Raw genomic sequence first — 27,513 nt, 5'->3', positions numbered from 1 at the left:
TCACTGTCCTCACTTGATGATAACAAAAGCTCACGTCGTTACGTGTTTATATCACTAAACAAAATTCTACGCCGAGAAACTAGTGTACATACTTGTTAATTAACAGATGAAAAGGTTATCATCTCTTTGCACTTTATTTCTTTGCACTTTGCATTTCTGTACCAATGGAGGAACATAACAGGCTTGAAAAGTGAAAAGATTCCTAACTTTTCACTTTGAAAGCTAAATCTGAAAAGTGATGGTGGAACAAAATCTGAACTGAAAAGTGCAAAGTGCAAAGTGAAAAGTTGCAAAGTTGCGCATTGATAAGCTTCCCCCGTGTCACATAGCTGGCACATCAGGGCGCTGATCCATCTCGCGTAGGTTCCTCACAGTCCACTGTCTACTCCAGGAATCGCTTGCTACCACGAGTCTGTTTGCGCGGGTGTATGCTCTTAACCCTGTTTGGTGCGCTTTTATTAAATCAAAACGAAGCGTTTTTATATGTTACATTTCTTCTTTATCGAGTTCTTTTTTTTATCCAAACTTTAGACCGTTTCAAGTTTTTCGATCTCTCCATAAAATTTTGAGCCTTCAAGCTCGATGTCATGCATAGGAATTTGATCGGTCTTCTTCTCATACTTTTCTCTATTTTGACTGCACAATCATTGTCACTGTCATTAAATTCAACTTTCAATTTCTCCCTGATTCAGGAAAATACTTTATCCAACATTTTTTTAGGTTCTCCTTATCTGGCCCTTCCAACCCATAGATTATTATATTTCTCCTCCTATCTGGCTTTTCTCATATTCGTTCCTTCATTTCGATCTTTCTTAATTCTTTCTTCTAAATCAGAGGTGCTCACGCTGGGCTTTTCGTTCCGCGGGCGCACAGCACTGTAAGGGTACGGCCACACTTGCGTGTTTTCCCGCAGCGGGACTGCGTCTTTTTCACGCAGCTTGACGATGACACGTGGCCACACTTGCTTGTTTGTACGGCGTGATTTTATTAGTGTGTTGTATATTGTGAGTAGTAAAACATCGCCATTGCTCTGCAAATGGAAGGCATTCCATTTTTAAATAATAACTCCGTTGTTGCGTTATGTGCTGCGTTGGTTGTTCTTCGTCGGCGTCAAAGAAAATATTAGATCCATCCTATAGTAAGTGACAGGTCATCAAATGGACAATTTGTGCTCCTACACAATAAACTAAAAGACAATCAAGAATGTCCGTGATCTCATTTGAACTGCTTTTCTGTATGTTGAAAAATGTTATCAGCAAAAGAAACACAAGGCTGCGGGAATGTATTCCTGAGGAAGAAAACCTCGCATTGACATTAAGGTGTCGTAAAGATACGGGTACCTTTGTACCTGCAAAATTATTAGTTCACTGTCTAACATTCTCCTAAGTTTTAAACACGAACAAGAGCACAATAAAACCGCAGCGTCTTCTTCCCGCAAGAGTGGCCAGGCACTGCTGAGCGGGAGAGCGGGAAACACGCAAAGAAAATGGACCCCGGCCCATTCTCGAGCGGGCGACCTTGAAGACGCACATTGTCCCTTGTCCCGCAGCGTCTTCTTCCCGCAAGTGTGGCCGTAGCCTAAGAGGGCAGGCAGGCGATGAGTGTAAGCTATTCAGCCACCGTGGCGTTGTGGTAACCACCCCGGTGAAAGTCTAATGGGGCTTATGGTTCCAATCTGTAGCTAGCTTCAGGTAGTTCCAGTCCTAATTTTTAGATGGCGCTGGAGGTCATTCACAACGTGTAGATAGTTGTAAGAAGGTTCTGTAGATGGCAGGCAAGTGGGCATAAAGCTGCGTTTACACTAGCGAAACTCCCTCGCGAAAGTCACTCGGGCGAAACTTACTCGCTTCGAGTGAAATTTCGCACTACCCAAAACAGAGCGCAATTCAGAGCGAAAAATAGCGTGAGTGGAGCGAGCCGCCTTCGACAAGCCTGAAAGCTTCAGTTCTGGTTTTGCAGCCAACATAGAAAATGATTTTGTCCCTCGAGCTGCTGCAGCTGTGCATTACCTTTATGAGTTAATTTGTTTAAAATCGTCATTGTCACTGTTGTTTCATTGTTTTTCATTGTTAGACATCTACATGGGACCGTACTACAATATTTCATCATCATCATATCGTAGATTAGTGTCATAAAAGTGTCGTAAAGTTAAAATAAATTGAAGTGTTGCGTTTTATGTGCCGGTCAATGTAAGTTCCTCACAATGACCCAAGAATGCTTCAAAATAGGTACGGGTAGGCTCAAAAAAGGTAATGAAATGACATTAATTGCTTACTTGATCCGGCGACTCTGCTCTTATTTTATTTCGATCTTTCGCTTCGATATGATCCCAGTAGCGCTTTCATCTTCCCTTTCAGTGTAGAAATAGGAAAGTTTAGTTGAGAACTAATTTCCTTCCAAGCATCTTCTCTTTTATTGCGATTGAAATAGTTTTTGTTTTTTGGATTCCACATAAAATCTCTATTTTTGTAGAGCTCGATGAGCTGCAAGCACTGTACTTGATTTATCCCTCGCGCAACTACGGGGACCACGTTTACACTGAGAGAAATTCGATGAACGAAACCCTTTGATGCGCGGACAAAAACCGACTGAGCTCCGGCTCGCAGCGAGGGCCCTCACTCCGCAATTACTCAGGGGTGAGGGAGCGTCTACACTAGGCGCAATTCCCTCGCGAAATTATTTCGCGAGGAAATTGCGCTTAGTGTAAACGCAGCTTTAAAAGAGCGATTTTTGTAATTAAAGATCGTTTGCCTCGAAATGAAGTGTTTCAAGTCTAACCTCAATCAGTGAACCCTTCTGACAAAGAATTAATCGTATAACGTCAAGTGTTATGGAGATAATATTGTTGGATTGCATTGAATTCGACTTTACCCAACGGATTAACCTTGTTCCGTTCGAACTAATATCTATTTTAAGTGATAGTTCCAAGTGCCCACATGCCTGTGCTGTAAATCTTTGTTCCTTGTGCTTGTTTATTAGAAATATATCTTCGCCAGTCTTCCTGAAATCCTGTATTTCCTGTTTGAGTACACCCCAAGGGCTGGAAGCTGAATGGTTCTATTAATGTTTTAAAATATATTTCCTGTTTCAGTGCACTTAATTCTGTTTTTATTTTCACTGATACTTGGATACTAATGTGATACATATATCGCCAGGCTAAGTGGCTCAGACGGTTAAGGCGCTGTCCTTCTGACCCCAACTTGGCAGGTTCGATACTGGGTCAGTCTGGTGGTATTTGAAGGTGCTCAAATACGTCAGCCTCGTGTCAGTAGATTTACTGGCAGGAAAAAGAACTCCTGCGGGACTAAATTCCGGCACCTCGGCGTCTCCGAAAACCGTAAAAGAGTAGTTAGTGGGACGTAAAATAAATAACATTATTGTTGTTATTATGATACTTATATCTTGTGTATGCTATGCTCTGCTGTCTTGCTTTTGAAGGAATGCATTATTTGCATTAATATCACCTTTGTCTTAATGTGTCAATCCCACGAACCCACTAACGCCACGGGGAGAGGTGATACTCCCACGTGGCGCGGCCCAGGTGGCGGATAGAGGGGTCCTAACCGGCTTGCCAGCGGACTTGAGGGAAATAAAATACCTCTCGCGGACCAAACACACTACCCCCTGTGGGTGGGGGACGCAGATAAAGAATACACCCACGGTATCCCCTGCCTGTCGTAAGTGGCGACTAAAAGGGGCCCAAGGTGCTCTCAACTTGGGAGTATGGGTTGGCGACCACGGGGCCCTTAGCTGAGTCCTGGTATTGCTTCCGCCGGGCTGAGTGGCTCAGACGGTTGAGGCACTGGCCTTCTGACCCCAACTTGGCAGATTCGATCCTGGCTCAGTCCGGTGGTATTTGACGGTGTTCAAATACGTCAGCCTCATGTCGGTAGATTTACTGGCACGTAAAAGAACTCCCGCGGGACAAAATTCCGGCACCTCGGCGTCTCCGAAAACCGTAAAAGTAGTTAGTGGGACGTAAAGCAAATAGCATTATTATTATTGGTATTGCTTCCACTTACTTGTGCCAGGCTCCTCACTTTCGTCTATCCTGTCCGACTTCCCTTGGTCAACTCTTGTTCTTTTCCGACCCTGACGGTATTACAGTATTCGAGGCGTAGGGAGTCTTTCATTTTCACGCCCTTCGTGGCCCCTGCCTTTCTTTGTCCGTTACTTCATTTTCGAAGTGACGGATCACTACTTTTTTCTTCTTTTTTCTCTTTATCTGCCCTTTGTGGGTGGGGGACGCAGACGAAGAATACACCCACGGTATCCTCTGCCTGTCGTAAGAGGCGACTAAAAGGGGAAATGATCAAATTAGAACCATGAAACTATTTGTGATTAGTACCACCACGCGGGGAACACCATGGGTTGCTCTTATTTGCGCATAGTACCACTACGTTGGGTACCAGATAGGTTTGTGATTAGTAGCACTATATGAGGAACACCACGGGATAGTACGAGTTCCCGTGGTTAGTACACGTAGGTGATGAAAACCATAGGTTTGCGTTGCCTGTCAAGGGCGCCGCAATGTGCGAAACACATTAGGTCTGTAATACATGTGCGAATTTCATTACCTGTGAGTCGTACCATAATGTATGGAATACAGCGAGTCTACGCTACTCCTGATTAGTACTGCAACATGGGAAATACCATGGTTCTACTTTTCTAGCGATAATTACCATTATGAGGGTCGATGACGTGGAATTTGGACCCGTTTCGAGAACGAGCATATTCTACCCGGTTCAGCATCGTGCTATAAAAGCATGGTCCGTACTACTATTGTTTTGTGCCAGCTTCTGTACATGTGAGGCACTGTGGGTCGGATCCACTGATCTTTTTAACTTCATATCAATCCATCCATTCATTCTTCGTCCTCACGCTTGAATTCTGCTCAGTGGAGGATTTTGGACTTTTAATTTGTCATCTCATTTCGTGTCCGGCTCCATGGCTAAATGGTTAGCGTGCTGGCCTTTGGTCACCGGGGCCCCGGGTTCGATTCCCGGCAGGGTCGGGAATTTTAACCTTAATTGGTTAATTTCTCTGGCATGGGGGCTGGTTGTATATGTCATCTTCATCATCATTTCATCCTCATCACGACGCGCAGGTCGCCTACGGGATTCACTTCAAAAGACCTGCACCTGGCGAGCCGAAAACTTGTCCTCGGACACTCCCGGCACTAAAAGCCATACGCCATTTCATTTCATTTCATCTCATTTCGTCTCATTTCGTACCATTAGGGGCCGATGACCTCGATGTTAGGCCCCTTTAAAGAACAAACACACCGAGCTCGATAGCTGCAGTCGCTTAAGTGCGGCCAGTGTCCAGTATTCGGGAGATAGTAGGTTCCAACCCCACTGTCGGCAGCCCTGAAAATGGTTTTCCGTGGTTTCCCATTTTCACACCAGGCAAATGCTGGGGCTGTACCTTAATTAAGGCCACGGCCGCTTCCTTCCCTCTCCTAGCTCTTCCCTACCTCATCGTCGCCATAAGACCTATCTGTGTCCGTGCGACATAAAGCAACTAGCAAAAGAAAAAGATCAATCAATCAATCAATCAATCAATCAATCAATCAATCAATCAATCAATCAATCAATCAATCAATCAATCGATGTGTCAATCATTCATTTCAAGGTACAGCTGCTTTGTTGTGCGAGGTTATGCTTTCAATAAGATACACTGACTGAGCAAATGTGTTGGTTCATGGGATAGCGGAGTACTGATGCGCAGGTGTATTGTCTGCGCACCACACGCCCCCTGTGCCAGCGGCACTTGTATAGGAGGCCTTGTGAGCAGTGGCTGTACATGTGACAGATGTAACATGGAACGTCGTCGTGAGCTGACACCGTTCGAACGGGGTATGGTGGTCGGTGCCCGACGGATGGGAAGTGCGATTTCGGAAGTGGTGCGGGAATTCGGCTTCACACGATCAACCGTGTCCAGGGTGTATCGTGAATGGTTGAATGCGGGTGTCACCATCGTAGCGGAACAAACCAAAAATCATTATTTAGTTCAATTATTTCTATCAATTTTAACATGCAAATTTTGTAGTTTCAAATTTGTCGCCTGATGTGTAAGGTTGGGCCGCCAGGCGCGCCACTGTCGTTGTCTCTCTCGGTTTAGTACAGGAGAATATGGAAGTGTCCAGTATTGTTTATAATGTATTTGGTGAAAGCTCTTCTTAATATCTTAATATCTGTTCACCTTACACGCGAGAGCATCAATTAAAATATTCTGTGTCTTGTTACAGGTGACTCTGATGGCCATAGAACCACAGGACGCTGCGAGGGGAGTTAAAGCCCCCATCTGGGACGTATACTCGTCGATCGTGGCGCAGAGTGAAGGGGATACCGTAGTCTTCGACAAGATCGACCGCTTCTCGTTCTATGAACGTGCCAAGAGAGCTTATGCTGTCGTCCAGACCGGGTAATATTCAACAGCCGCAAAGGATTTTTTATCATCATCATCATCTTCGTAGTGTGGCCTCATAGTAGAAAGGTGTCTGGCTTGCGCATGCGCACGCATATTCTTTCCCTTTTCCCCACTGTGAATTTATTTTGACAGTGAGCCATGTACAAGCTGCTCCTAAAGTAAACGAACGAGTCAACGACTAACGGGATACAAGTGAAAATAAAATTACGCTGAAGTTTAGTTATAATGTGAGCACGTAACAAAATTTGGTGTATAGGTATGACACAGTTTAGCATATCATTGACATTATTTATTGTCCTTTTATATTTTTTCCTCCGCTAAAATACTTTTTTTTTAAAAAGGGATCGTTACCTATATCTTCCTACCTTTGGGCTAACATGACAGAAAATGATGACAAATTTCAATCTTATTTGACAATCCATTACGAGATGCATGGGTTCTTATTCATAATTCTTGACCCCTTGTGGATGGGGACGCAGACGAAGAATACACCCACGGTATCCCCTGCTTGTCGTAAGATGTGACTCAAAGGGTCGACAAAGGGAAGATGGATCTTGAGTCATGAGATTACCTGTGATTAGCACCATCACGCGGGAAACACCATGGATCAACTTTATTGCGATTAGTACCACTACAGTATGTGAGGAACACCGTAGGTCTACGTTACTTGCGATTAGTACCACTATGTGAGGAACACCGTAGGTCTACGTTACTTGTGATTAGTACCACTATGTGAGGAACACCGTAGGTCTACGTTACTTGTGATTAGTACCACTATGTGAGCAACACTATAGGTCTACGTTACTTGTGATTAGTACCACTGTGTGAGGAACACTGTAGGTCTACGTTACTTGTGATTAGTACCACTATGTGAGGAACACCGTGAGTCTACGTTACTTGTGATTAGTACCACTACATGAGCAACATTATAGGTCTACGTTACTTGTGATTAGTACCACTATGTGAGGAACACTATAGGTCTACGTTACTTCTGATTAGTACCACCATGTGAAGAACACCGTAGGTCTACGTTACTTGTGATTAATACCACTATGTGAAGAACACCGTAGGTCTACGTTACTTGTGATTAGTACCACTACATGAGCAACATTATAGGTCTACGTTACTTGTGATTAGTACCACTACATGAGCAACATTATAGGTCTACGTTACTTGTGATTAGTACCACTATGCGAGGAACACTATAGGTCTACGTTACTTGCGATTAGTACCACCATGTGAAGAACACCGTAGGTCCACGTTACTTGTGATTAGTACCACTATGTGAAGAACACCGTAGGTCTACGTTACATGTGATTAGTACCGCTATGTGAGGAACACTATAGGTCTACGTTACATGTGATTAGTACCGCTATGTGAGGAACACTATAGGTCTACGTTACTTGTGATTAGTACCACTATGTGAGGAACACTATGGGTCTACGTTACTTGTGATTAGTACCACTATGTGAGGAACACCGTGGATCTACGTTACTTGTGATTAGTACCACTACATGAGGAACACCGTGAGTCTACGTTACTTGTGATTAGTACCACTACATGAGGAACACCGTGAGTCTACGTTACTTGTGATTAGTGCCACCATGTGAGGAACACCGTGAGTCTACGTTACTTGTTATTAGTACCACTATGTGAGGAACACCGTGGGTCTACGTTACTTGTGATTAGTACCACTATGTGAGGAACACTATAGGTCTACGTTACTTGTGATTAGTGCCACTGTCTGAGGAACACTATGGGTCTACGTTACTTGTGATTAGTACCACTATGTGAGGAACACCGTGAGTCTACGTTACTTGTGATTAGTACCACTATGTGAGGAACACTATGGGGCTACGTTACTTGTGATTAGTACCACTACATGAGGAACACTATAGGTCTACGTTACATGTGATTAGTACCACTATGTGAGGAACACTATAGGTCTACGTTACTTGTGATTAGTACTACTATGTGAGGAACACTATGGGTCTACGTTACTTGTGATTAGTACCACTTCATGAGGAACACTATAGGTCTACGTTACTTGTGATTAGTACCACTATATGAGGAACACTATAGGTCTACGTTACTTGTGATTAGTACCACTATGTGAGGAACACCATGAGTCTACGTTACTTGTGATTAGTACCACTACATGAGGAACACTATAGGTCTACGTTACTTGTGATTAGTACCACTATGTGAGGAACACTATGGGTCTACGTTACTTGTGATTAGTACCACCATGTGAGGAACACCGTGAGTCTACGTTACTTGTGATTAGTACCACTATGTGAGGAACACCGTGGGTCTACGTTACTTGTGATTAGTACCACTACATGAGGAACACCATGAGTTTACGTTACTTGTGATTAGTACCACTACATGAGGAACACTATAGGTCAACGTTACTTGTGATTAGTACCACTATGTGAGGAACACTATGGGTCTACGTTACTTGTGATTAGTACCACTATGTGAGGAACACTATAGGTCTACGTTACTTGTGATTAGTACCACTATGTGAGGAACACTATGGGTCTACGTTACTTGTGATTAGTACCACTACGTGAAGAACACTATGGGTCTACGATACTTGTGATTAGTACCACTATGTGAGGAACACCGTGAGTCTACGTTACTTGTGATTAGTACCACTATGTGAGGAACACTATAGGTCTACGTTACTTGTGATAAGTACCACTATGCGAGGAACGGTATGGGTCTACGTTACTTGTGATTAGTACCACTACATGAGGAACACTATAGGTCTACGTTACTTGTGATTAGTACCTCTATGTGAGGAACACTATGGGTCTACGTTACTTGTGATTAGTACCACTACAGTATGTGAGGAACACTATAGGTCTACGTTACCTGTGATTAGTACCACTATGCGAAGAACAGTATGGGTCTACGTTACTTGTGATTAGTACCACTACATGAGGAACACTATAGGTCTACGTTACTTGTGATTAGTACCACTATGTGAGGAACACTATGGGTCTACGTTACTTGTGATTAGTACCACTACGTGAAGAACACTACAGGTCTACGTTACTTGTGATTAGTACCACTATGCGAGGAACAGTATGAGTCTACGTTACTTGTGATTAGTACCACCATGTGAGCAACACTATGGGTCTACGTTACTTGTGATTAGTACCACCATGTGAGCAACACTATGGGTCTACGTTACTTGTGATTAGTACCACTACATGAGGAACACCGTGAGTCTACGTTATTTGTGATTAGTACCACTATGTGAGGAACACCGTGAGTCTACGTTACTTGTGATTAGTGCCACCATGTGAGGAACACCGTGGGTCTACGTTATTTGTGATTAGTACCACTACATGAGGAACACTATAGGTCTACGTTACTTGTGATTAGTACCACTATGTGAGGAACACTATGAGTCTACGTTACTTGTGATTAGTACCACCATGTGAGCAACACTATGGGTCTACGTTACTTGTGATTAGTACCACTATATGAGGAACACCGTGAGTCTACGTTATTTGTGATTAGTACCACTATGTGAGGAACACCGTGAGTCTACGTTACTTGTGATTAGTGCCACCATGTGAGGAACACCGTGGGTCTACGTTATTTGTGATTAGTGCCACCATGTGAGGAACACCGTGAGTCTACGTTACTTGCGATTAGTACCACTATGTGAGGAACACCGTGAGTCTACGTCACTTGTGATTAGTACCACTATGTGGGGAACACTATAGGTCTACGTTACTTGTGATTAGTACCACTATGTGAGGAACACTATAGGTCTACGTTACTTGTGATTAGTACCACTATGTGAGGAACACCGTGGGTCTACGTTATTTGTGATTAGTACCACTATGTGAAGAACACTATAGGTCTACGTTACTTGTGATTAGAACCACTATGTGAGGAACACTATAGGTCTACGTTACTTGTGATTAGTACCACTATGTGAGGAACACTATAGGTCTACGTTACTTGTGATTAGTACCACTATGTGAGGAACACTATGGGTCTACGTTACTTGTGATTAGTACCACTATGTGAGGAACACCGTGGGTCTACGTTACTTGTGATTAGTACCACTACATGAGGAACACCATGAGTTTACGTTACTTGTGATTAGTACCACTATGTGAGGAACACTATAGGTCTACGTTACTTGTGATTAGTACCACTATGTGAGGAACACTATAGGTCTACGTTACTTGTGATTAGTACCACTATGTGGGGAACACTATAGGTCTACGTTACTTGTGATTAGTACCACTATGTGGGGAACACTATAGGTCTACGTTACTTGTGATTAGTACCACTATGTGAGGAACACTATAGGTCTACGTTACTTGTGATTAGTACCACTATGTGAGGAACACTATAGGTCTACGTTACTTGTGATTAGTACCACTATGTGAGGAACACTATAGGTCTACGTTACTTGTGATTAGTACCACTATGTGAGCAACACTATGGGTCTACGTTACTTGTGATTAGTACCACTACATGAGGAACACCATGAGTTTACGTTACTTGTGATTAGTACCACTACATGAGGAACACTATAGGTCTACGTTACTTGTGATTAGTACCACTATGTGGGGAACACTATAGGTCTACGTTACTTGTGATTAGTACCACTATGTGAGGAACACTATAGGTCTACGTTACTTGTGATTAGTACCACTATGTGAGGAACACTATAGGTCTACCTTACTTGTGATTAGTACCACTATGTGAGGAACACTATAGGTCTACGTTACTTGTGATTAGTACCACTATGTGAGCAACACTATGGGTCTACGTTACTTGTGATTAGTACCACTATGTGAGGAACACTATAGGTCTACGTTACTTGTGATTAGTACCACTATGTGAGGAACACTATGGGTCTACGTTACTTGTGATTAGTACCACTATGTGAGGAACACCGTGAGTCTACGTTACTTGTGATTAGTACCACTATGTGAGGAACACTATGGGTCTACGTTACTTGCGATTAGTACCACTACAGTATGTGAGGAACACTATAGGTCTACGTTACTTGTGATTAGTACCACTATGTGAGGAACACTATAGGTCTACGTTACTTGTGATTAGTACCACTACATGAGGAACACCATGAGTTTACGTTACTTGTGATTAGTACCACTATGTGAGGAACACTATGGGTCTACGTTACTTGTGATTAGTACCAATATGTGAGGAACACTACGGGTCTACGTTACTTGTGATTAGTACCACTATGTGAGGAACACTATGGGTCTACGTTACTTGTGATTAGTACCACTATGTGGGGAACACTATAGGTCTACGTTACTTGTGATTAGTACCACTACATGAGCAACACTATAGGTCTACGTTACTTGTGATTAGTACCACTGTGTGAAGAACACTATAGGTCTACGTTACTTGTGATTAGTACCACTATGTGAGGAACACTATAGGTCTACGTTACTTGTGATTAGTACCACTATGTGAGGAACACTATGGGTCTACGTTAGTTGTGATTAGTACCACTATGTGAGGAACGCCATGAGTTTACGTTACTTGTGATTAGTACCAATATGTGAGGAACACCGTGAGTCTACGTTACTTGTGATTAGTACCACTATGTGAGGAACACTATGGGTCTACGTTACTTGCGATTAGTACCACTACAGTATGTGAGGAACACTATAGGTCTACGTTACTTGTGATTAGTACCACTACAGTATGTGAGGAACACTATAGGTCTACGTTACTTGTGATTAGTACCACTATGTGAGGAACACTATAGGTCAACGTTACTTGTGATTAGTACCACTACAGTATGTGAGGAACACTACGGGTCTACGTTACTTGTGATTAGTACCACTATGTGAGGAACACCGTGAGTCTACGTTACTTGTGATTAGTACCACTATGTGAGGAATGCCGTGAGTCTACGTTACTTGTGATTAGTACCACTATGTGAGGAACACCGTGAGTCTACGTTACTTGTGATTAGTACCACTATGTGAGGAACACTATAGGTCTACGTTACATGTGATTAGTACCAGTATGTGAGGAACACCGTGAGTCTACGTTACTTGTGATTAGTACCACTATGTTAGGAACACTATAGGTCTACGTTACTTGTGATTAGTGCCACTGTGTGAGGAGCACTATAGGTCTACGTTACTTGTGATTAGTACCACTATGTGAGGAACACCGTGAGTCTACGTTACTTGTGATTAGTACCACTATGTGAGGAACACTATGGGTCTACGTTACTTGCGATTAGTACCACTACAGTATGTGAGGAACACTATAGGTCTACGTTACTTGTGATTAGTACCACTATGTGAGGAACACCGGGAGTCTACGTTACTTGTGATTAGTACCACTACATGAGGAACACTATAGGTCTACGTTACTTGTGATTAGTACCACTATGTGAGGAACACTATAGGTCTACGTTACTTGTGATTAGTACCACTATGTGAGGAACACTATGAGTCTACGTTACTTGTGATTAGTACCACCATGTGAGCAACACTATGGGTCTACGTTACTTGTGATTAGTACCACTATGTGAGGAACAGTATGGGTCTACGTTACTTGTGATTAGTACCACTATGTGAGGAACAGTATGGGTCTACGTTACTTGTGATTAGTACCACTACATGAGGAACACTATAGGTCTACGTTACTTGTGATTAGTACCACTATGTGAGGAACACTATGGGTCAACGTTACTTGTGATTAGTACCACTATGTGAGGAACACTATAGGTCTACGTTACTTGTGATTAGTACCACTATGTGAGCAACACTATGGGTCTACGTTACTTGTGATTAGTACCACTATGTGAGGAACAGTATGGGTCTACGTTACTTGTGATTAGTACCACTATGTGAGGAACACTATGGGTCTACGTTACTTGTGATTAGTACCACTATGTGAGGAACAGTATGGGTCTACGTTACTTGTGATTAGTACCACTACATGAGGAACACTATAGGTCTACGTTACTTGTGATTAGTACCACTATGTGAGGAACACTATGGGTCTACGTTACTTGTGATTAGTACCACTATATGAGGAACACCGTGAGTCTACGTTATTTGTGGTTAGTACCACTATGTGAGGAACACCGTGAGTCTACATTACTTGTGATTTGTGCCACCATGTGAGGAACACCGTGGGTCTACGTTATTTGTGATTAGTGCCACCATGTGAGGTACACCGTGAGTCTACGTTACTTGTGATTAGTGCCACCATGTGAGGAACACCGTGGGTCTACGTTACTTGTGATTAGTACCACCATGTGAGCAACACTATGGGTCTACGTTACTTGTGATTAGTACCACTATGTGAGGAACAGTATGGGTCTACTTTACTTCTGATTAGTACCACTACATGAGGAACACTATAGGTCTACGTTACTTGTGATTAGTACCACTATATGAGGAACACCGTGGGTCTACGTTATTTGTGATTAGTGCCACCATGTGAGGTACACCGTGAGTCTACGTCACTTGTGATTAGTACCACTATGTGGGGAACACTATAGGTCTACGTTACTTGTGATTAGTACCACTATGTGAGGAACACCGTGGGTCTACGTTATTTGTGATTAGTACCACTATGTGAGGAACACTATAGGTCTACGTTACTTGTGATTAGTACCACTATGTGAGGAACACTATGGGTCTACGTTACTTGTGATTAGTACCACTATGTGAGGAACACCGTGGGTCTACGTTACTTGTGATTAGTACCACTACATGAGGAACACCATGAGTTTACGTTACTTGTGATTAGTACCACTACATGAGGAACATTATAGGTCTACGTTACTTGTGATTAGTACCACTATGTGAGGAACACCGTGGGTCTACGTTACTTGTGATTAGTACCACTACATGAGGAACATTATAGGTCTACGTTACTTGTGATTAGTACCACTATGTGAGGAACACTATGGGTCTACGTTACTTGTGATTAGTACCACTATGTGAGGAACACTATAGGTCTACGTTACTTGTGATTAGTACCACTACATGAGGAACATTATAGGTCTACGTTACTTGTGATTAGTACCACTATGTGAGGAACACCGTGGGTCTACGTTACTTGTGATTAGTACCACTACATGAGGAACATTATAGGTCTACGTTACTTGTGATTAGTACCACTATGTGAGGAACACTATGGGTCTACGTTACTTGTGATTAGTACCACTATGTGAGGAACACTATAGGTCTACGTTACTTGTGATTTGTACCACTATGTGAGGAACACTATAGGTCTACGTTACTTGTGATTAGTACCACTATGCGAGGAACAGTATGGGTCTACGTTATTTGTGATTAGTACCACTATGTGAGGAACACTATAGGTCTACGTTACTTGTGATTAGTACCACTATGCGAGGAACAGTATGGGTCTACGTTATTTGTGATTAGTCCCACTATGTGAGGAACACCGTGGGTCTACGTTATTTGTGATTAGTGCCACCATGTGAGGAACACCGTGAGTCTACGTTACTTGCGATTAGTACCGCTATGTGAGGAACACTATAGGTCTACGTTACTTGTGATTAGTACCACTATGTGGGGAACACTATAGGTCTACGTTACTTGTGATTAGTACCACTATGTGAGGAACACTATAGGTCTACGTTACTTGTGATTAGTACCACTATGTGAGGAACACTATAGGTCTACGTTACTTGTGATTAGTACCACTATGTGAGGAACACTATAGGTCTACGTTACTTGTGATTAGTACCACTATGTGAGCAACACTATGGGTCTACGTTACTTGTGATTAGTACCACTATGTGAGGAACACCGTGAGTCTACGTTACTTGTGATTAGTACCACTATGTGAGGAACACTATGGGTCTACGTTACTTGCGATTAGTACCACTACAGAATGTGAGGAACACTATAGGTCTACGTTACTTGTGATTAGTACCACTATGTGAGGAACACTATAGGTCTACGTTACTTGTGATTAGTACCACTACATGAGGAACAATATAGGTCTACGTTACTTGTGATTAGTACCACTATGTGAGGAACACTATGGGTCTACGTTACTTGTGATTAGTACCACTATGTGAGGAACACTATAGGTCTACGTTACTTGTGATTAGTACCACTATGACCGGGCGAGTTGGCCGTGCGCGTGGAGGCGCGCGGCTGTGAGCTTGCATCCGGGAGATAGTAGGTTCGAATCCCATTATCGGCAGCCCTGAAGATGGTTTTTCGTGGTTTCCCATTTTCACACCAGGCAAATGCTGGGGCTGTACCTTAATTAAGGCCACGGCCGCTTCCTTCCAACTCCTAGGCCTTTCCTATCCCATCGTCGCCATAAGACCTATCTGTGTCGGTGCGACGTAAAGCCACTAGCAAAAAAAAAGGACCACCATGTGAGCAACACCGTGAGTCTACGTTACTTGTGATTAGTACAACTATGTGAGGAACACCGCGAGTCTACGTTACTTGTGATTAGTACCACCATGTTAGGAACACTATGGGTCTACGTTACTTGTGATTAGTACCACTATGTGAGGAACACTATCGGTCTACGTTACTTGTGATTAGTACCACTATGTGAGGAACACCGCGAGTCTACGTTACTTGTGATTAGTACCACCATGTTAGGAACACTATGGGTCTACGTTACTTGTGATTAGTACCACTGTGTGAAGAACACTATCGGTCTACGTTACTTGTGATTAGTACCACTATGTGAGGAACACCGTGAGTCTACGTTACTTGTGATTAGTACCACTATGTGAGGAACACTATAGGTCTACGTTACTTGTGATTAGTACCACTATGTGAGGAACACTATAGGTCTACGTTACTTGTGATTAGTACAACTATGTGAGGAACACTATAGGTCTACGTTACTTGTGATTAGTACCACTATGTGAGGAACACCGTGAGTCTACGTTACTTGTGATTAGTACAACTATGTGAGGAACACTATAGGTCTACGTTACTTGTGATTAGTACCACTATGCGAGGAACACTATGGGTCTACGTTACTTGTGATTAGTACCACTATGTGAGGAACACTATAGGTCTACGTTACTTGTGATTAGTACCACTACATGAGGAACACTATAGGTCTACGTTACTTGTGATTAGTACCACTATGTGAGGAACACTATGGGTCTACGTTACTTGTGATTAGTACCACTATGTGAAGAACACTATGGGTCTACGTTACTTGTGATTAGTACCACTATGCGAGGAACACTATGGGTCTACGTTACTTGTGATTAGTACCACTATGTGAGGAACACTATAGGTCTACGTTACTTGTGATTAGTACCACTACATGAGGCACACTATAGGTCTACGTTACTTGTGATTAGTACCACTATGTGAAGAACACTATGGGTCTACGTTACTTGTGATTAGTACCACTATGCGAGGAACACTAAGGGTCTACGTTACTTGTGATTAGTACCACTATGTGAAGAACACTATAGGTCTACGTTACTTGTGATTAGTACCACTATGCGAGGAACACTATGGGTCTACGTTACTTGTGATTAGTACCACTATGTGAGGAACACTATAGGTCTACGTTACTTGTGATTAGTACCACTACATGAGGCACACTATAGGTCTACGTTACTTGTGATTAGTACCACTATGTGAGGAACACTATGGGTCTACGTTACTTGTGATTAGTACCACTGTATGAGGAACACTATAGGTCTACGTTACTTGTGATTAGTACCACTATGTGAGGAACACTATGGGTCTACGTTACTTGCGATTAGTACCACTACAGTATGTGAGGAACACTATAGGTCTACGTTACTTGTGATTAGTACCACTATGTGGGGAACACCGCGAGTCTACGTTACTTGTGATTAGTACCACTATATGAGGAACACTATAGGTCTCCGTTACTTGTGATTAGTACCACTATGTGAGGAACACTATGGGTCTACGTTACTTGTGATTAGTACCACTACATGAGCAACACTATAGGTCTACGTTACTTGTGATTAGTACCACTATGTGAGGAACACTATAGGTCTACGTTACTTGTGATTAGTACCACTATGTGGGGAACACCGCGAGTCTACGTTACTTGTGATTAGTACCACTATATGAGGAACACTATGGGTCTACGTTACTTGTGATTAGTACCACTATGTGAGGAACACTATAGGTCTACGTTAGTTGTGATTAGTACCACTATGTGAGGAACACTACGGGTCTACGTTAGTTGTGATTAGTACCACTATGTGAGGGACACTATGGGTCTACGTTACTTGTGATTAGTACCACTATGTGAGGAACACTATGGGTCTACGTTACTTGTGATTAGTACCGCTATGTGAGGAACACTATGGGTCTACGTTACTTGTGATTAGTACCAATATGTGAGGAACACTACGGGTCTACGTTACTTGTGATTAGTACCACTATGTGAGGAACACCGTGAGCCTACGTTACTTGTGATTAGTACCACTATGTGAGGAACACTATAGGTCTACGTTACTTGTGATTAGTACCACTACGTGAAGAACACTATGGGTCTACGTTACTTGTGATTAGTACCACTATGTGAGGAACACCGTGAGTCTACGTTACTTGTGATTAGTACCACTATGTGAGGAACACTATAGGTCTACGTTACTTGTGATTAGTACCACTATGTGAGGAACACTATAGGTCTACGTTACTTGTGATTAGTACCACTACGTGAAGAACACTATGGGTCTACGTTACTTGTGATTAGTACCACTATGTGAGGAACACCGTGAGTCCACGTTACTTGTGATTAGTACCACTATGTGAGGAACACTATAGGTCTACGTTACTTGTGATTAGTACCACTACGTGAAGAACACTATGGGTCTACGTTACTTGTGATTAGTACCACTATGTGAGGAACACTATAGGTCTACGTTACTTGTGATTAGTACCACTATGTGAGGAACACTATAGGTCTACGTTACTTGTGATTAGTACCAATATGTGAGGAACACTACGGGTCTACGTTAGTTGTGATTAGTACCACTATGTGAGGAACACTATGGGTCTACGTTACTTGTGATTAGTACCACTATGTGAGGAACACTATGGGTCTACGTTACTTGTGATTAGTACCACTATGTGAGGAACACTATGGGTCTACGTTACTTGTGATTAGTACCACTATGTGAGGGACACCGTGAGTCTACTTTACTTGTGATTAGTACAACTATGTGAGGAACACCGTGAGTCCACGTTACTTGTGATTAGTACCACTATGTGAGGAACACTATAGGTCTACGTTACTTGTGATTAGTACCACTATGTGAGGAACACCGTGAGTCCACGTTACTTGTGATTAGTACCACTATGTGAGGAACACTATAGGTCTACGTTACTTGTGATTAGTACCACTACGTGAAGAACACTATGGGTCTACGTTACTTGTGATTAGTACCACTATGTGAGGAACACCGTGAGTCTACGTTACTTGTGATTAGTACCACTATGTGAGGAACACTATAGGTCTACGTTACTTGTGATGAGTACCACTATGTGAGGAACACTATAGGTCTACGTTACTTGTGATTAGTACCACTATGTGAGGAACACTATAGGTCTACGTTACTTGTGATGAGTACCACTATGTGAGGAACACTATAGGTCTACGTTACTTGTGATTAGTACCACTATGTGAGGAACACTATAGGTCTACGTTACTTGTGATTAGTACCACTACATGAGGAACACCATGAGTTTACGTTACTTGTGATTAGTACCACTATGTGAGGAACACTATAGGTCTACGTTACTTGTGATTAGTACCACTATGTGAGGAACACTATAGGTCTACGTTACTTGTGATTAGTACCACTACATGAGGAACACTATACGTCTACGTTACTTGTGATGAGTACCACTACATGAGGAACACTATAGGTCTACGTTACTTGTGATTAGTACCACTATGTGAGGAACACTATAGGTCTACGTTACTTGTGATTAGTACCACTACATGAGGAACACCATGAGTTTACGTTACTTGTGATTAGTACCACTATGTGAGGAACACTATAGGTCTACGTTACTTGTGATTAGTACCACTATGTGAGGAACACTATAGGTCTACGTTACTTGTGATTAGTACCACTATGTGAGGAACACTATAGGTCTACGTTACTTGTGATGAGTACCACTACATGAGGAACACTATACGTCTACGTTACTTGTGATTAGTACCACTATGTGAGGAACACTATGGGTCTACGTTACTTGCGATTAGTACCACTACAGAATGTGAGGAACACTATAGGTCTACGTTACTTGTGATTAGTACCAATATGTGAGGAACACTACGGGTCTACGTTAGTTGTGATTAGTACCACTATGTGAGGAACACTATGGGTCTACGTTACTTGTGATTAGTACCACTATGTGAAGAACACTATGGGTCTACGTTACTTGTGATGAGTACCACTATGTGAGGAACACTATAGGTCTACGTTACTTGTGATTAGTACCACTATGTGAGGAACACTATAGGTCTACGTTACTTGTGATTAGTACCACTATGTGAGGAACACTATGGGTCTACGTTACTTGTGATTAGTACCACTATGTGAGGGACACTATGGGTCTACGTTACTTGTGATTAGTACCACTATGTGAGGAACACTATGGCTCTACGTTACTTGTGATTAGTACCGCTATGTGAGGAACACTATGGGTCTACGTTACTTGTGATTAGTACCAATATGTGAGGAACACTACGGGTCTACGTTACTTGTGATTAGTACCACTATGTGAGGAACACCGTGAGTCTACGTTACTTGTGATTAGTACCACTATGTGAGGAACACTATAGGTCTACGTTACTTGTGATTAGTACCACTACGTGAAGAACACTATGGGTCTACGTTACTTGTGATTAGTACCACTATGTGAGGAACACCGTGAGTCTACGTTACTTGTGATTAGTACCACTATGTGAGGAACACTATAGGTCTACGTTACTTGTGATTAGTACCAATATGTGAGGAACACTACGGGTCTACGTTAGTTGTGATTAGTACCACTACGTGAGGAACACTATGGGTCTACGTTACTTGTGATTAGTACCACTATGTGAGGAACACTATAGGTCTACGTTACTTGTGATTAGTACCACTATGTGAGGAACACTATAGGTCTACGTTACTTGTGATTAGTACCACTACGTGAAGAACACTATGGGTCTACGTTACTTGTGATTAGTACCACTATGTGAGGAACACTATAGGTCTACGTTACTTGTGATTAGTACCACTATGTGAGGAACACTATAGGTCTACGTTACTTGTGATTAGTACCAATATGTGAGGAACACTACGGGTCTACGTTAGTTGTGATTAGTACCACTATGTGAGGAACACTATGGGTCTACGTTACTTGTGATTAGTACCACTATGTGAGGAACACTATGGGTCTACGTTACTTGTGATTAGTACCAGTATGTGAGGAACACTACGGGTCTACGTTACTTGTGATTAGTACCACTATGTGAGGAACACCGTGAGTCCACGTTACTTGTGATTAGTACCACTATGTGAGGAACACTATAGGTCTACGTTACTTGTGATTAGTACCACTACGTGAAGAACACTATGGGTCTACGTTACTTGTGATTAGTACCACTATGTGAGGAACACCGTGAGTCTACGTTACTTGTGATTAGTACCACTATGTGAGGAACACTATAGGTCTACGTTACTTGTGATTAGTACCACTATGTGAGGAACACTATAGGTCTACGTTACTTGTGATTAGTACCACTACGTGAAGAACACTATGGGTCTACGTTACTTGTGATTAGTACCACTATGTGAGGAACACTATAGGTCTACGTTACTTGTGATTAGTACCACTATGTGAGGAACACTATAGGTCTACGTTACTTGTGATTAGTACCACTATGTGAGGAACACTATAGGTCTACGTTACTTCTGATTAGTGCCACTGTGTGAGGAGCACTATAGGTCTACGTTACTTTTGATTAGTACCACTATATGAGGAACACCGTGAGTCTACGTTACTTCTGATTAGTACCACTATGTGAGGAACACTATAGGTCTACGTTACTTCTGATTAGTACCACTATGTGAGGAACACTATAGGTCTACCTTACTTGTGATTAGTACGACTATGTGAGGAACACTATAGGTCTACGTTACTTGTGATTAGTACCACTATGTGAGGAACACTATAGGTCTACGTTACTTTTGATTAGTACCACTACATGAGGAACACTATAGGTCTACGTTACTTGTGATTAGTACCACTACATGAGGAACACTATAGGTCTACGTTACTTGTGATTAGTACCACTATGTGAGGAACACTATAGGTCTACGTTACTTCTGATTAGTACCACTATGTGAGGAACACTATACGTCTACGTTACTTGTGATTAGTACCACTATGTGAGGAACACTATGGGTCTACGTTACTTGTGATTAGTACGACTATGTGAAGAACACTATACGTCTACGTTACTTGTGATTAGTATCACTATGCGAGGAACACTATAGGTCTACGTTACTTGTGATTAGTACCACTATGTGAGGAACACTGTAGGTCTACGTTACTTGTGATTAGTACCACTATGTGAGGAACACTATGGGTCTACGTTACTTGTGATTAGTACCACTATGTGAGGAACACTATAGGTCTACGTTACTTGTGATTAGTACCACTATGTGAGGAACACTATGGGTCTACGTTACTTGTGATTAGTACCACTATGTGAAGAACACTATACGTCTACGTTACTTGTGATTAGTATCACTATGCGAGGAACACTATAGGTCTACGTTACTTGTGATTAGTACCACTATGTGAGGAACACCGTGGGTCTACGTTACTTGTGATGAGTACCACTACATGAGGAACACTATAGGTCTACGTTACTTGTGATTAGTACCACTATGTGAGGAACACTATAGGTCTACGTTACTTGTGATTAGTACCACTATGTGAGGAACACTATAGGTCTACGTTACTTGTGATTAGTACCACTATGTGAGCAACACTATGGGTCTACGTTACTTGTGATTAGTACCACTACATGAGGAACACTATAGGTCTACGTTACTTGTGATTAGTACCACTATGTGAGGAACACCGTGAGTCTACGTTACTTGTGATTAGTACCACTATGTGAGGAACACTATAGGTCTACGTTACTTGTGATTAGTACCACTATGTGAGCAACACTATGGGTCTACGTTACTTGTGATTAGTATCACTATGCGAGGAACACCGTGAGTCTACGTTACTTGTGATTAGTACCACTATGTGAGGAACACCGTGAGTCTACGTTACTTGTGATTAGTACCACTATGTGAGGAACACTATACGTCTACGTTACTTGTGATTAGTATCACTATGCGAGGAACACTATAGGTCTACGTTACTTGTGATTAGTACCACTATGTGAGGAACACTGTAGGTCTACGTTACTTGTGATTAGTACCACTATGTGAGGAACACTATGGGTCTACGTTACTTGTGATTAGTACCACTATGTGAAGAACACTATACGTCTACGTTACTTGTGATTAGTACCACTATGTGAGGAACACTATAGGTCTACGTTACTTGTGATTAGTACCACTATGTGAGGAACACTGTAGGTCTACGTTACTTGTGATTAGTACCACTATGTGAGGAACACCGTGAGTCTACGTTACTTGTGATTAGTACGACTATGTGAAGAACACTATACGTCTACGTTACTTGTGATTAGTATCACTATGCGAGGAACACTATAGGTCTACGTTACTTGTGATTAGTACCACTATGTGAGGAACACCGTGGGTCTACGTTACTTGTGATGAGTACCACTACATGAGGAACACTATAGGTCTACGTTACTTGTGATTAGTACCACTATGTGAGGAACACTGTAGGTCTACGTTACTTGTGATTAGTACCACTATGTGAGGAACACTATGGGTCTACGTTACTTGTGATTAGTACCACTATGTGAGGAACACTATAGGTCTACGTTACTTGTGATTAGTACCACTATGTGAGGAACACTGTAGGTCTACGTTACTTGTGATTAGTACCACTATGTGAGGAACACCGTGAGTCTACGTTACTTGTGATTAGTACGACTATGTGAAGAACACTATACGTCTACGTTACTTGTGATTAGTATCACTATGCGAGGAACACTATAGGTCTACGTTACTTGTGATTAGTACGACTATGTGAAGAACACTATACGTCTACGTTACTTGTGATTAGTACCACTATGTGAGGAACACTGTAGGTCTACGTTACTTGTGATTAGTACCACTATGTGAGGAACACTATGGGTCTACGTTACTTGTGATTAGTACCACTATGTGAGGAACACTATAGGTCTACGTTACTTGTGATTAGTACCACTATGTGAGGAACACTATGGGTCTACGTTACTTGTGATTAGTACCACTATGTGAAGAACACTATACGTCTACGTTACTTGTGATTAGTATCACTATGCGAGGAACACTATAGGTCTACGTTACTTGTGATTAGTACCACTATGTGAGGAACACCGTGGGTCTACGTTACTTGTGATGAGTACCACTACATGAGGAACACTATAGGTCTACGTTACTTGTGATTAGTACCACTATGTGAGGAACACTATAGGTCTACGTTACTTGTGATTAGTACCACTATGTGAGGAACACTATAGGTCTACGTTACTTGTGGTTAGTACCACTATGTGAGGAACACTGTAGGTCTACGTTACTTGTGATTAGTACCACTATGTGAGGAACACTATAGGTCTACGTTACTTGTGATTAGTACGACTATGTGAGGAACACTGTAGGTCTACGTTACTTGTGATTAGTACCACTATGTGAGGAACACCGTGAGTCTACGTTACTTGTGATTAGTACCACTATGTGAGGAACACTATAGGTCTACGTTACTTGTGATTAGTACCACTATGTGAGCAACACTATGGGTCTACGTTACTTGTGATTAGTATCACTATGCGAGGAACACCGTGAGTCTACGTTACTTGTGATTAGTACCACTATGTGAGGAACACCGTGAGTCTACGTTACTTGTGATTAGTACCACTATGTGAGGAACACTATAGGTCTACGTTACTTGTGATGAGTACCACTACATGAGGAACACTATACGTCTACGTTACTTGTGATTAGTACCACTATGTGAGGAACACTATAGGTCTACGTTACTTGTGGTTAGTACCACTATGTGAGGAACACTGTAGGTCTACGTTACTTGTGATTAGTACCACTATGTGAGGAACACTATAGGTCTACGTTACTTGTGGTTAGTACCACTACAGTATGTGAGGAACACTACGGGTCTACGTTACTTGTGGTTAGTACCACTATGTGAGGAACACTGTAGGTCTACGTTACTTGTGATTAGTACCACTATGTGAGGAACACTATAGGTCTACGTTACTTGTGGTTAGTACCACTATGTGAGGAACACCGTGGGTCTACGTTACTTGTGATTAGTACCACTATGTGAGGAACACTATAGGTCTACGTTACTTGTGATGAGTACCACTACATGAGGAACACTATAGGTCTACGTTACTTGTGATTAGTACCACTATGTGAGGAACACTATGGGTCTACGTTACTTGTGATTAGTACCACTATGTGAGGAACACTGTAGGTCTACGTTACTTGTGATTAGTACCACTATGTGAGGAACACTATAGGTCTACGTTACTTGTGATTAGTGCCACTGTGTGAGGAGCACTATAGGTCTACGTTACTTGTGATTAGTACCACTATGTGAGGAACACTGTAGGTCTACGTTACTTGTGATTAGTACCACTATGTGAGGAACACTATAGGTCTACGTTACTTGTGGTTAGTACCACTATGTGAGCAACACTATGGGTCTACGTTACTTGTGATTAGTACCACTATGTGAGGAACACTGTAGGTCTACGTTACTTGTGATTAGTACCACTATGTGAGCAACACTATGAGTTTACGTTACTTGTGATTAGTACCACTATGTGAGGAACACTGTAGGTCTACGTTACTTGTGATTAGTACCACTATGTGAGGAACACTATACGTCTACGTTACTTGTGATTAGTACCACTATGTGAGGAACACTATAGGTCTACGTTACTTGTGATTAGTACCACTATGTGAGGAACACTATGGGTCTACGTTACTTGTGATTAGTACCACTATGTGAGGAACACTATGGGTCTACGTTACTTGTGATTAGTACCACTATGTGAGCAACACTATGGGTCTACGTTACTTGTGATTAGTACCACTATGTGAGGAACACTGTAGGTCTACGTTACTTGTGATTAGTACCACTATGTGAGCAACACTATGAGTTTACGTTACTTGTGATTAGTACCACTATGTGAGGAACACTATAGGTCTACGTTACTTGTGATTAGTACCACTATGTGAGGAACACTATGGGTCTACGTTACTTGTGATTAGTACCACTATGTGAGGAACACTGTAGGTCTACGTTACTTGTGATTAGTACCACTATGTGAGGAACACTATAGGTTTACGTTACTTTCATGAGGAACACTATAGGTCTACGTTACTTATGATTAGTACCACTACATGAGGAACACTATAGGTCTACGTTACTTGTGATTAGTACCACTATGTGAGGAACACTATGGGTCTTCGTTACTTGCGATTAGTACCACTACATGAGGAACACTATAGGTCTACGTTACTTGTGATTAGTACCACTATGTGAGGAACACTATGGGTCTTCGTTACTTGCGATTAGTACCACTACAGTATGTGAGGAACACTATAGGTCTGCGTTACTTGTGATTAGTACCACTATGTGAGGAACACTATGGGTCTACGTTACTTGTGATTAGTACCACTATGTGAGGAACACTATAGGTCTACGTTACTTGTGATTAGTACCACTATGTGAGGAACACTATAGGTCTACGTTACTTGTGATTAGTACCACTATGTGAGGAACACTATAGGTCTGCGTTACTTGTGATTAGTACCACTATGTGAGGAACACTATGGGTCTACGTTACTTGTGATTAGTACCACTATGTGAGGAACACTATAGGTCTACGTTACTTGTGATTAGTACCACTATGTGAGGAAAACTAAGGGTCTACGTTACTTGTGATTAGTACCACTATGTGAGGAACACCGTGAGTCTACGTTACTTGTGATTAGTACCACTATGTGAGGAACACCGTGAGTCTACGTTACTTGTGATTAGTACCACTATGTGAGGAACACTATGGGTCTACGTTACTTGCGATTAGTACCACTACAGTATGTGAGGAACACTATAGGTCTACGTTACTTGTGATTAGTACCACTATGTGAGGAACACTATGGGTCTACGTTACTTGTGATTAGTACCACTATGTGAGGAACACTATAGGTCTACGTTACTTGTGATTAGTACCACTACATGAGCAACACTATAGGTCTACGTTACTTGTGATTAGTACCACTATGTGAGGAACACTGTAGGTCTACGTTACTTGTGATTAGTACCACTATGTGAGGAACACTATGGGTCTACGTTACTTGTGATTAGTACCACTGTGTGTGGAACACTATAGGACTACGTTACTTGTGATTAGTACCACTACAGTATGTGAGGAACAATATAGGTCTACGTTACTTGTGATTAGTACCACTACAGTATGTGAGGAACACTATAGGTCTACGTTACTTGTGATTAGTACCACTATGTGAGGAACACTACGGGTCTACGTTACTTGTGATTAAACCCCTCTATGTGAGGAACACTATAGGTCTACGTTACTTGTGATTAGTGCCACTGTGTGAGGAGCACTATAGGTCTACGTTACTTGTGATTAGTACCACTATGTGAGGAACACCGTGAGTCTACGTTACTTGTGATTAGTGCCACTGTGTGAGGAGCACTATAGGTCTACGTTACTTGTGATTAGTACCACTATGTGAGGAACACCGGGAATCTACGTTACTTGTGATTAGTACCACTATGTGAGGAACACTATAGGTCTACGTTACTTGTGATTAGTGCCACTGTGTGAGGAGCACTATAG

At 42.1% G+C, this 27,513-nt stretch overlaps 1 protein-coding gene across 1 annotated transcript in view; it reads left to right on the top strand.

Annotated features, from left to right (window-relative positions):
- Positions 1-27,513, top strand: part of LOC136886024 (fucose mutarotase) — a 71,720-nt gene that overhangs the window by 29,440 nt on the left and 14,767 nt on the right. Inside the window, exon 3 of the mRNA XM_067158737.2 lies at positions 6,251-6,426. Coding sequence (XP_067014838.2) covers positions 6,251-6,426 — 176 coding nt within the window. The remainder of the gene's footprint in view (positions 1-6,250; positions 6,427-27,513) is intronic.

This window comes from Anabrus simplex, chromosome X (assembly GCF_040414725.1).
Source record: "Anabrus simplex isolate iqAnaSimp1 chromosome X, ASM4041472v1, whole genome shotgun sequence".
Classification (NCBI taxonomy): Eukaryota; Metazoa; Arthropoda; class Insecta; order Orthoptera; family Tettigoniidae; genus Anabrus; species Anabrus simplex.
The sequence above is the reverse complement of the archived record's forward strand: the minus strand, read 5'-3'. Positions and strand labels throughout refer to the sequence as shown.